Source organism: Ranitomeya variabilis, chromosome 2 (genome assembly GCF_051348905.1).
Source record: "Ranitomeya variabilis isolate aRanVar5 chromosome 2, aRanVar5.hap1, whole genome shotgun sequence".
Classification (NCBI taxonomy): Eukaryota; Metazoa; Chordata; class Amphibia; order Anura; family Dendrobatidae; genus Ranitomeya; species Ranitomeya variabilis.
In genome coordinates, this window is record NC_135233.1 from 837,162,076 (window position 1) to 837,174,904 (window position 12,829).

The 12,829-nt window shown below is 40.1% G+C and overlaps 1 protein-coding gene across 2 annotated transcripts in view; it reads left to right on the plus strand.

Annotated features, from left to right (window-relative positions):
* Positions 1-12,064, plus strand: part of EPHB3 (EPH receptor B3) — a 53,322-nt gene extending 41,258 nt beyond the window's left edge. The window contains exons 5-16 of one of the 2 annotated variants that reach the window (XM_077290089.1): positions 625-954; positions 1,114-1,238; positions 1,323-1,485; positions 2,342-2,447; positions 2,988-3,043; positions 6,489-6,611; positions 6,799-7,046; positions 9,118-9,333; positions 9,493-9,642; positions 9,722-9,915; positions 10,072-10,227; positions 10,917-12,064. In XM_077290089.1, coding sequence (XP_077146204.1) covers positions 625-954; positions 1,114-1,238; positions 1,323-1,485; positions 2,342-2,447; positions 2,988-3,043; positions 6,489-6,611; positions 6,799-7,046; positions 9,118-9,333; positions 9,493-9,642; positions 9,722-9,915; positions 10,072-10,227; positions 10,917-11,025 — 1,976 coding nt within the window. In that variant the 3' untranslated portion in view covers positions 11,026-12,064. The remainder of the gene's footprint in view (positions 1-624; positions 955-1,113; positions 1,239-1,322; positions 1,486-2,341; positions 2,448-2,987; positions 3,044-6,488; positions 6,612-6,798; positions 7,047-9,117; positions 9,334-9,492; positions 9,643-9,721; positions 9,916-10,071; positions 10,228-10,916) is intronic. The other variant, XM_077290090.1, reaches the window with a different exon arrangement.
* Positions 12,065-12,829: the final 765 nt, after the last annotated feature.

Here is a 12,829-nt window from a genome sequence, read left to right on the forward strand (position 1 = left end):
TACTATAAGTTACTGCCTTTAACTTGAACAATTACTAAAATCGAGGAACTTTTTTCCTGTTTGTGACTCTTTTTTGGGGGGGGGGGGGGGGTAGTGACCACATTTCATAATTGTTCTTTACTTTTGGCCATGCAGTAAACCACACCAAAAACTTCAATTTTACAGACTAATGTACAAACTTGCATAGAATGGATTTTCTAAAAGTATTGTTTAGTGGACTATGGATTTTTACTAAAATTGGTCATTTTACCCTTGTTAAAAAAAAAAAAAAAAAAAAAAAAAAAGCAATAACTGCGTTCTAAAACAAAAAAGCACCAAACTTTCACTTTACAACTATATGAGGAGATTCATAAATGTAAATTTTCAGAGGACTTTGGAAAAAGAAAAGCCCCCTATGTAGTGGTTAGGGGGGAATACTCCACTTTCTTACCAGTTTGGATAAAATTTCCCATCGTCTTTAGACTGATAAGTTCTTTTTTCCCCATCGATTGATCCATCTGAACAGTAGCATGCTGTCGATATAAAGGCAGAATGACTTCTTGTAGCTACAGAAGAGAATCCTAAATATCAGACGTGTATTGGGCTGGGTGCTCACCTGTGCTTTCTTCTTGTTCTTGCTTTCAGCTGTGCCTTCAGCACCACAACACGTGATTTCCAATGTCAATGAGACCTCTGTGGTGCTAGAGTGGGGAGAACCTGCCAATTTAGGAGGCCGGGAGGACACATCTTATAATGTGATCTGTAAAAAGTGCTCAGAACGCGTGTGCTCTCGTTGTGATGATAACGTTCAGTTTTGGCCCCGCCAACTTGGAGTTCTCAAGCGGCATGTCTCAGTCAGCCATCTTCAGGCTCACACGAAATACAGTTTTGAAATCCAGGCAGTTAATGGAGTGTCAAACAGGAACCCCCACCCACCAAATTATTATTCTGTGAATATAACAACCAACCAAGCTGGTAAGTGTGCGTTTGATGGATTGCAAGTGTTGTGAAGTGAAACAGAGAACACTTAATAAATAGCTGGGGGATTAGTACTGGTAATGAAATGATGGGGTGTGCACAAGGATGGGAAAAGGAAAGGGATTGAATAACTGAAGCTGTTCACTTTCCTTCCAGCCCCTTCAGCGGTCCCTATTGTACAATCACATGGCAGTGCTGCAAATTCTCTCATGTTGTCCTGGGCTCCCCCTGAGAGTCCCAACGGCATCATTTTGGATTATGAGATAAGATATTATGCGAAGGTGAGTATCCTGAACAGCTACAATATTTTTAGTTCTATTTCATCTATAAACTAGGGCCAACTCTTGCTTTTCTATTATCCCCAGAGTCACAGCGGTGCAGGAAACACCGTGACCAGTCAGCGCACAAGTGTGCATGTGGAGGGGCTGTTTCCAGACAGTATATATGTGGTACAAGTCCGTGCTCGCACAGTAGCTGGATATGGTGCATACAGTGATCCACGAGAGTTCCAGACAGTAGCTGAAGATGGTGCGTAAATCCTTATTCTTAAACCTTTCATTCTCTTAAGCACAAATGATTCATTCTTAACCCCATTAACAAATCTTCTTGAGCCACAGATTCACCCCCACACCTTGTCTTGCGTTATTTTCTTATGTCACACCGCTAACACTGTAAATTACAATTATATTCACGTTTTCCCTCTCTAACATCTACTATTACATTCTCACTTGTCAACATCTTCTCCATCTTGAAGTTTTAGATTCTAGCTGGCAGACTTGATGTTGACTATGCAGGTACGCCTGCAAAGTAATCCACCAGACGTAAATCACCGGGGGCATGTACATGTCAGCATGTTATGCTTATGGCAACATTTAGGCTGCTGCCAGTTGTAACAAGCCCAGGGAAAGTTAGTAGACAGGTTACTATGCAGGCTCCTTAGCATTGTGCCTATCAACAAGTGAGAAAAGTCAACTAAATAACACGTCTCCTGCATAGACTTTCTTTCTGGAAATGTATAGTCTTTTGATGTTTTTTTTCAACCATCTGGCCATTAACTTAATCTATCCATGTCAAGTCTAGTTGATTATAGCCAAGAACATTGACATGATTTTACACAGCAATCTGCCATGGTACAGATGAGATGTCTCTTGCCTCAGATTTGCTGCCCTTACTCATTCTCAACAAACAGATCCTCGCCTCCCTTCACCGATTCCCTAATCCTTTGCTATTACGTTACCCTTCCTTTTAATATTCTTCACTCTTGAGTTTTACCTTGGTCCACAGACTCTGCACTGTCCGTGTGATTCGTCACTTCCTTGATTTTCCTTTACCCACTGATCCCTCACTCCCCTCCTCCTTTTTTCCTTCCATGTTTCCCCCACAGGGGATCGGAGCAGTCTGCAGGAGCAGGTCCCGATGGTTGTTGGTTCTGTGACAGCTGGGCTCATTTTTATAATTGCAGTGGTCGTAATTGTAATAGTTTGTTTCAGGTGAGTTGTGTACTGGGGTAGAAATTTGGTGGGAGGTCTAACAAAATTTTTAATATAGTGTTTGAAGTTTTAGGCTGCATTTATATGTCAGATTTTCTTATGAATTCTGTCTGTTTCTCTCTTTCTTGGAGAGAACAGTTACCCATTATAATCCATAGGCATTTCCATTGCACCAGTGGTAAAAAAACAAAAACGACATAGTTAAGTTTGGTCCAATATGAAGACCAAACTTGCCAATTCTAATAAGAATCAATGTTCCTGTCAGTTGTATGGATTGGACCTTAAGTAAACTGAGCGTAATGGATTAAGTCTTGTTCACATGTTCATGTTTTTAGTCTGTATTCCTTTCATTCTTAAAGGGGTTGTCCACTTTCAGCAGAATGGAACCCAAACTTTGTAAGATATCTAAAAACAAGCACAGTAGATACCCACCCTTCTTTGATGAAATAGAGATGGAATTGCATGGATTACATATATGAGCATGTAAACAAGCTTTAGGGTAAATTAGCGGTAATAATTGTAACTTTTTTTTTTGTTTAGCAGAAAACAGAGGAATGATCCTGAATCTGAGTACACAGAGAAACTGCAGCAATATAGTAAGTATGGTTTAGAGTTGGCATGGATTACTGATGGTCTGCGATGGTTCCTCACTAATGATCTTCTGCTGTGAATCATGGCCATTCAATGTTAATTTTCTTAGTTTGGGTATCTCGTTGTTCAAGATGGATATTCTCTGGTGCCTTCTTCTTAACCTGTGATTTTATATAATCTCCCTCCTGTTTGTGCCATTTATGAGCCTCCGGATTCTCTGACTGGTTACAACATCTGATGACCTTTCTTTTGGTAGTTACAGCTGACTTGCTTGTTCTGGGTGGCTGCACATTATGCCTCTTCTCGCTGTGCATTGCTTAGCAATTTGTAATTAATGTCCTGTGGTGTTCAGCGCTAATTGGCAGTTGTTAACACTATTTCTTGTTAGCCGTATGTCTCCATGCTTGTTGAAAATTTGAATCTGTTCTTTTATTGGTGCGGATGGTAATTTTACCAATGTCACTGTATGAGTTTTTTCTTTGGATTGCTATAGTGCTTTCTATACAAATGTTCCTGCTTTAAATTGGCAAAAACCTGCATTTTATCACTGTTCTCTTTGTCCCTAGTGGATCTGATCTACTTACTGGCACCATTTTTGTGAAAACGGCTATTACAAGAAAATGTAAAACTTCCATTCTTTTACATGCACTAATGTAGGTGTTAGGGCAATAGTCAGATTTCCTAGTGTATGGACATATTATGTGCTTGACAGAAGTCCTGTTATTCTTTTGTAAAAGTGTCTCCCGTCATGTGGCCACCAACTGGATGCATACTTGTCAGTTTCATCTTGCCTAATGGCCACCATTTGCCATTTGTTGGGGTTGTGGCCTATGCCATTGTATTTACATTTGTCACTCAGCTGAGGACAATTTGTTATCGTCTGTCCACAATTTCTGTGATATTTAGAAGAGTTGTAATGTACTTAAGTAGACTTAAAGATTGATATACGATACATAAGTGGAAAATTAATCTGTGATGCATTGTAGCTTTTTATTGGGCTATTTGTGTTAAGGTTTGTGGTCCATTATATAGTGTTTACATCTTGTTTGTAGTAATAGCCCACCCCTCATTACAATAATTAGAAGTTGTGAATGGCTTCTAGCTCCCACAGTTGCTGAATTGGTAATTTGGTATTTCTTCTGTTCTATTGTCAGTACCTACCACTCCTCCCCTTGAATGGTTATATCCCTCCCTTCCCTCTAATTGTCTTATCTCTTGCTGAAAGTCTTTTTAGGGGTTGTAAATTTAGCTTTCTTCCCGCCTGTGTATATTTATGGGTTACCAGCCATGTTGCTTGTTTTTTGTATTCTTTTGCTCACCATGAAGCCCCAATTAACTCTATGCCTGCAACTTTATGGATACTGAATTTGACTTTTGTTGTACTTTCTACTTATGTAAAAGGGGTTTTACCCACGAACAAAGTTAAATTTAGTCAATACTTTAATCATTCCATCTTTGAATAATAATAACTTCCATAATTGGATGTGTTTATAGAAAAAAAAAAATGTTCCTGTGCTGATAATCTTCTAAATGTGCCCCTGCTGTGTACTGTGTAATGGCTGTGTCTCACTGTGCAGGAACATGGTCTGATCATACCACATCTCCTGGGCAAGGAGAAAGCAAAAGAGAATACAGACATTACAGCACGGGACACATTTATAAGATTCTCTCAGCACAGGAACATTTTGTTTTTTGTTTTTTACACATCCAGTTGTGGAAATTATTATTCCAACATCTATTAATTACAATGTACTTTGTGGGAAAACCCCTTTAGTTTAATAGGAATTATTAAATATCTATCTCTTTAGTGAGGATATTTGCTGTACCAATAATGTTGCATGATTGGTGCGAAATACAACCTGACACCATACTATGACTATGGCAAGTTAAATTCCCCAACCTGTGGTCTAAGCACTGTTTGTGAACTGTAAGTGACAGCAGTAGTCCACAAGATTGCATACAATCTAATGTATTCTATTACACTTCAGTAGTCCCAAGTCACTCCAGGGCTATACACAAAGGGCCTGATTCATCGAGGTGTTCTAGCCACAGTTCTGGCGTAAAACACGCTGAAATGTTGCAAAAATTTAGCAACTTTTTGGTGTGTTTTACACCAGTCCCGGCCAGCTTCACCAAACTTGACGGAACGTGGCAAAACCTTCCCCAAATTCATCAAAATTTATACCACCTCAGTAATGTAAATTTATGCCAGAAATGTTTTACAGTCCTTGACTAAAGTAACTTTTTTGGTGTAGGCGCCTAATCCTCTTAATGAATTAGGTGCATCTAAGGGTACCGTCTCACTATACGATTTACCAACGATCACGACCTGCGATACGACCTGGCCGTGATCGTTGGTAAGTCGTTGTGTGGTCGCTGGGGAGCTGTCACACAGACCGCTCTCCAGCGACCAACGATGCCGAGGTTCGCTGGTAACCAGGGTAAACATCGGTTTACTAAGCGCAGGGCCGCGCTTAGTAACCCGATGTTTACCGTGGTTACCAGCGTAAAAGTAAAAAAAAACAAACCGTACATACTCACCATCTGATGTCCGTCAGGTCCCTTGCCGTCCGCTTCCTGCTCTGACTGAGATCCGGCCGTACAGTGAGAGCAGAGTGCAGCGGCGACGTCACCGCTGTGATCTGCTCTCACTTTCCGGCCGACAGACAGTCAGAGCGGGAAGCAGACGGCAAGGGACCTGAAGGACATCAGATGGTGAGTATGTACGGTTTGTTTTTTTTTTACTTTTACGCTGGTAACCACGGTAAACATCAGGTTACTAAGCGCGGCCCTGCGCTTAGTAACCCGATGTTTACCCTGGTTACCAGCGAACGCATCGCTGGCTCGCTGTCACACACAACGATCCAGCGATGACAGCGGGAGATCCAGCGACGAAAGAAAGTTTCAAACGATCTGCTACGACGTACGATTCTCAGCAGGGTCCCTGATCGCTGCTGCGTGTCAGACACTGCGAGATCGTAACTATATCGCTAGAACGTCACGAATCGTACCGTCGTAGCGATGAAAATGCCACTGTGTGACGGTACCCTTACTCTAGCAATTCCATCTTTAAGACTGCATGGAGAATGCCAGTCTTAATGAATCAGGCTCATAGTCTCTTTATAGCCCTAAACTTAGTCCTTGTTTTTTAATGTAGAAGAAAACCATGTTAAACTTGTATGACATGCTTTTATTTTCCTCTTGGGCTGGCTCTTTATATCAGTTTATTGCATGGGTGTAGTCACACTATTGATTAACCTATTTCAGTATTATGCAACACACAGATTATAGTGTATACATATCTGGCTCATTGTTCATATCTTACACAATTTGTGTTTAGAATCACTCCATAGACTATCTTGAGTTTGTCTTTTTGTATGAGTGACTTTGTAGATGTGATTGCCAAACAGCTCGGTTGATGGAGGTACTTGATACTTCTTGTTCTCATAGTGGTTCCTGGGATGAAGCTTTATATTGATCCATTCACTTATGAGGATCCTAATGAAGCCGTTCGAGACTTTGCTAAAGAAATTGACATTTCGTGTGTGAAGATTGAAGAAGTGATCGGTGCAGGTTTGTCTCATAAACACATTCACTTTATCTGTTGCGTCAAATGCTTCTCACTTTTAACTCAATGAACTAATTGGGGATTTCGAAGTGTATAGGGCAGATATGAGGTTATCATGAATATATTAAGTGAAGTGTGATCTATACAGCAAAGAAAAGAATGGGCAGATTGATTTCTTGTCTTATGCGTTAGGTGAGTTTGGAGAGGTTTGCCGTGGAAGACTGAAACAAGCAGGGCGCAGAGAACAGCTGGTGGCAATCAAGACCCTAAAAGCAGGTTATACGGATCAACAAAGACGTGACTTTTTGGGTGAAGCAGGTATTATGGGACAGTTTGATCATCCAAATATCATACGTTTGGAAGGAGTTGTGACCAGAAGTCGGCCGGTGATGATTCTTACAGAGTTTATGGAGAATGGGGCACTTGATTCTTTCCTGAGGGTAAGTCTTGGTAATTCGTAAGGATCAGTTGTTTGCTAGTTAGACTTGGTGGTGCTCTCTAATACTTGGTTTCTTCCTGGTCAAAATTAGTTAGATTTTATAAATGTGAGAAAACCAGTAAGTTTTGTGTTTCATGTTCTGCGTTTGTCATAGCATGTCTGAATTCAATTCGGTAAACTTTGGGCAGGTCTTAATCTGCCCATTTAGTCTGTGAGTTCAGTGACATCGTCTGGAATCATTTAAGCAAACAATGATCTAACTTCCAGTCTGCTGCCTTAAACTCCAATCTGCCGTACATATTTCATTTGTTTTGTACGTTTGTTCTTAAAGTACAGGTAAACAAGGAAATATGTTAAGTAATAATCACACAGCATTAATGTCCCTACCACAGAAATGCCAACACCTACATAGTGAGGTTCAGTATCCAGTGAAGACATGTGTAAGCAAGTGCTTATTAGATGGTTGGCAGTATGGCCTCCTACTTTCATGTGCTCTTTTGATATGCTTTCATGTGTTCAGCAGGATATCTGTCCTGTCGGGTGAATTAAGAACATAAATGTGTATGCTCTGCAGGATACAATACAGTACATGCATAAAAAAATGCAAAGCCCAACATAACTCTAGGGGAACTTCTCATATATTATGTGCTGATTTCTACATAGTGCACTATTCACAAACAAGCTGGGAAATAACACTTCGATTTAGGAGACCACATAATCCCTAGATCTAAGCTCATAATTCCTCCAAACAATGAATAGTTACTCATCTATGCATCACACTTATTTGACTCTTGGATTGCATGTTATGCCTTCACTGTGCTCCATCTTTCATACACTTTGTATGTAGGTTTAAGCAAGGGGTGTCAATTTATGCTACTTCAATGGCACTTCATAACAGGATATAATTCAGAACCATTTGGAGTATAGTTACTCCAAAAACAAGAAGAGATCCATTATAATAAAATACAGGTAATTTATTTATTCCAGTAAAACTATTACAACAAGGAAAAAAAAGTGAAAAAGAGTGCCTCACAAGGAGAATACCATAAATTCCCAATAATGCATATAGGAGATGAGCTCCTAAGTAATAATATATGCAGAGGTGGTAATATGTATGGGCGGATAAATAAGGAGGCACTAAAATTGCACTGTATAATACCAAATGATTAAATAGCAGGAGGTACATAAAGTAATATCCCTGTATGACAATAGTTAGCAAATAATACTAGTTAGCAATTAACACTAGTCCAAGATGTCCTTGCCAAAGAGTATCCAGTACATGCAGGCGTATCACTGTAACTCAGTAGCCCATAGGCTATTATCCCGCTATGAGGAGAGATTACAAACTGAAGAACACGCAGCACATATAAACAAGTTCAAGTCATTACCTCATGCAGATAGAGATGGCGTCTCCCCACCCCGACGCGTGTTTTGCCGCTGGCTTTTTCCTGGAGGCTTTTTCACCTTTTTCTTGTTGTAATATGTTTTGAATTTGTATGTAGGTGTTTTTTTTTTTTTTTTTTATATAAAGGACACTTGCCTGTAAGAAATTACTGTTAAGGTGCCCATACAAATCATAGCTGTCGGCTGAACAATGCTTCAACTGATCATTCAGCCACCTTATATCCAATAGACTTCTCCCTTGATCATCAGTCAGTCGGCGCCCCTGTACACGATAGACCTTTGGCCGAACGTGTCTCTATCGGTGGGTTCGGCTGACATTAGTCTATTGTTTATGGTGTCCTTTAGTGCTAGAAACCTTTTCATTATCTTTATATGGATGTATCTTTACAATTGTTGTTAGAACTAAAAAATACAAGTTGCCGCTGCAGCTAGTAATTCCCATTTGAAGTCTTTGCCTTTATTCATGTACCTGAATGGTAACTATTGTTCTTCGAAAGAAAAAAATAATACTTCCTTTCATTCAAAACTTTATCTTTTGCTGATAAGTTTCTGAATAGTTCCATTTATGAACAGTATCTGTAGAGCATTTACTTATCTATTAGCCATATTTAATGTGTAGATATATATTGGGTGTGTTATTTAACTTTTTTTTTTATTATTCTCTTCAGATGAATGATGGACAGTTCACCGTAATTCAGCTAGTGGGAATACTACGTGGTATTGCGTCAGGCATGAAGTATTTATCGGAAATGAATTACGTTCATCGTGATCTTGCTGCTCGTAACATCTTGGTGAACAGCAATCTTGTCTGTAAGGTCTCTGACTTTGGTCTCTCAAGATTCCTGGAGAATAGCAGATCTGACCCAACTTATACCAGTTCTGTGGTAAGCGATTTCCAAAAATTACACCCTGCAGCACTCATGAAAGCCCTAGAATATCTGCTAGCTTTTGTACAGAACTTTACATACTGACAAGGTTCTCGTTTGTGGACATCAAAGTCAGTGATAATGGTCTAACTGGGTTTGTTTGGTTTATCTACTTAGGGAGGAAAAATACCTATTCGGTGGACTGCTCCAGAAGCAATCTCTTATCGAAAGTTCACATCTGCAAGTGATGTGTGGAGTTATGGCATTGTCATGTGGGAAGTCATGTCATATGGAGAGCGACCGTACTGGGACATGTCAAATCAAGATGTAAGTATAGTGGAGTATTAAGAAATATTGACGATTTGGATTTGTTGATGCATTAACAGGGATATTCCTGTTTTTGTAGGTAATAAATGCTGTTGAACAGGATTATCGTCTACCACCTCCAATGGATTGTCCATCTGCTCTACATCAACTCATGCTTGACTGCTGGCTCCGTGATCGTAATTTGAGGCCTAAATTTACACAGATAGTCAGTTCTTTGGACAAGTTAATACGCAATGCAGCCAGTCTGAAAGTAACCAGTCCTGCGCAAGCAAGGTAAATGTCCAACTGGTATGGATGGTGAAGCTGTGATATACAGTTCTGTGGTTTGGGTTATATCTCTTTGCATTTAAACTTTTTGACTCTGTCTTCTAGATTCTTCTTTATGGTTTTCTTTCATTTCTTATGCTTACATTCTTCTCTTTACAATAGTGTGTCCCAGCAGCTACTAGACCGTACAGTTCCAGATTATACAACATTTCCCACTGTGGGTGATTGGTTGGAGGCAATCAAGATGGGCCAGTATCAGGAGAACTTCATGAGTGCTGGATTCACCTCTTTCCATTTGGTGGCTCAGATGACAGCCGAGTAAGTAATTAAACTGGGATTATGGGGATGCTAGAAATAGTTATAGGCTGTCCAATTACAAGATATTAATGACCGATCCATGGGATAGATAATCAATATCAGCTTGGTGTGGTTCAGAACATAATACCCTTATCAATCGGCTTATATTTGCTCTTGTGGCCTCCAGATGTAAATACTTTGATAAGAGATACAAAGCGCAGCCCCATTCAATGTGTAGTGACCAATGCTGGGTACTCTTTAATGGAAGCTGTGTCACTGGCCACTCACATCCGACAGCTGATTGAGCCCAACACCAAACACCTCCATCAATGAATCTAATATTGATGACTAGGGTTGAGCGAAACGGGTCGTTCATTTTCATAAGTCGCCGACTTTTGGCAAAGTCGGCGTCTCATGAAACCCGATCCGATCCCAGTGTGGGTCGGCCACGTGGAACGCGAACTTGGTGCCAAAGTCGCGTTTCGAATGACGCCTTCCCCGCCATTTTTTTGAGCCAATTAATTGTGGGCAGCGTGATGACATAGGTTCCGGCTCCTGCGGCATCATAGTGCTATGTTATGTTTTCGGACGTAGTAATTTCGAGAGAGAGAGAGAGAGAGACTGACTTATAATGGGTTTTGGCTCAACAAATTAAATGGTTATTAATTTGTGAAATTCTCCTCCTAATTTTCCGAATTTTTGTTTTTCAGGGATTTGCTCCGTATCGGGGTGACATTAGCTGGTCATCAAAAGAAGCTTCTCAATAGTGTCCAAGACATGAGGCTGCAGATGAGCCAAACTCTTCCCGTCCAGGTGTGACATGAATACACTAAGACAAAGCTCTTCATATTGAAGAAATTATATGGACTTGATAGGGCTCTACGGAAGCTCAAGGGTGCACAAGAGAGATCATGGATAGTGGTGGGGTTTTGAGTGGAATCACAGTTCCTTTTGCACAAAAGAACTCTCGGCCCTCTTCTTACAGATAATTTACACTTCATTGTGATCTGCTGCTGTATGTCGGACAGATTGTGTTGTAGTTAATGCTTACAACATGAATACATTGGTGTGAGTGGTTCTGAATGTGAAGTGTGAATGAGAATAGGTGTAGTATGTGGTATATGTATGATTGTTAGCAGTCTAAAGGTAAGCAGAGGGTCATCTAAGAGTACAAGAAAGGCAATATATTTTAGTGTCTTCCACTTGCATCAAAACCCCTTGGACCATGATAAAGGTGCAGGGTTGCAGAGCTAGCTATTTGTTTTATTCTGTATGTATCTATGACAGATAATCCCCAAGTCTCCCACTCTTTAGTTTATGCCTGCATGAAGAAGTATACAGTGCTTGTGCACATCTACAGAAGTGAGGGTGTACGGAAAGGTTTGTGTGGGCTCCTGTTTTGATGGATAACTTGTCCAATCAGTTATTACTCTCTTGTTAATTACCTGATACACTCCCTGGTACCATTTTGTCTGGAAAGAAACGCCTGCCTATGCCTCGTATAGGAAGTAGTACCGTACAGCTCACTCACTTCTATTTTATGTCATGTTATCCTGCTTATTAACACACCCCTTCTTTCTCTGGCATTTCCCATTGCCTTCACAGCCCCATGCCTTCCCATAGCCCTCAGTTGTTCTTGTTATTTTTCAGCCACTGCTTACTGTTCTATATCCTCGGGAGTTTTTTTTTTTTTGGTTTCCACCCCTTCCTGCAACCATATTATGCTCTTTATTTTGTGAGTATACTCACATTTTCAATGATATGGGGATGTGTTCAGAATGGAAAATGTCATCATAACTACATTTTATAATTTTTTTTTTAAGAAACCTTTTTTCAATTAAATTATTTAAGAAAAATACATTGTGTGTTTCATTTCCACAAACTGTAAGAAATTCACTACATCAGTAGAAAACAAATTTCTTTGGTACTGTAAGTATTTGTCTTGTCAAGGGGTTTTCTATGGATAACTTGTCCTTGTCTATGTACAGTGGGGCAAAAAAGTATTTAGTCATTCAGCAATAGTGCAAGTTCCACCACTTAAAAAGATGAGAGGCGTCTGTAATTTACATCATAGGTAGACCTCAACTATGGGAGACAAACTGAGAAAAAAAAAATCCAGAAAATCACATTGTCTGTTTTTTTATCATTTTAATTGCATATTATGGTGGAAAATAAGTATTTGGTCAGAAACAAAATTTCATCTCAATACTTTGTAATATATCCTTTGTTGGCAATGACAGAGGTCAAACGTTTTCTGTAAGTCTTCACAAGGTTGCCACACACTGTTGTTGGTATGTTGGCCCATTCCTCCATGCAGATCTCCTCTAGAGCAGTGATGTTTTTGGCTTTTCGCTTGGCAACACGGACTTTCAACTCCCTCCAAAGGTTTTCTATAGGGTTGAGATCTGGAGACTGGCTAGGCCACTCTAGGACCTTGAAATGCTTCTTACGAAGCCACTCCTTCGTTGCCCTGGCGGTGTGCTTTGGATCATTGTCATGTTGAAAGACCCAGCCACGTTTCATCTTCAATGCCCTTGCTGATGGAAGGAGGTTTGCACTCAAAATCTCACGATACATGGCCCCATTCATTCTTTCATGTACCCGGATCAGTCGTCCTGGCCCC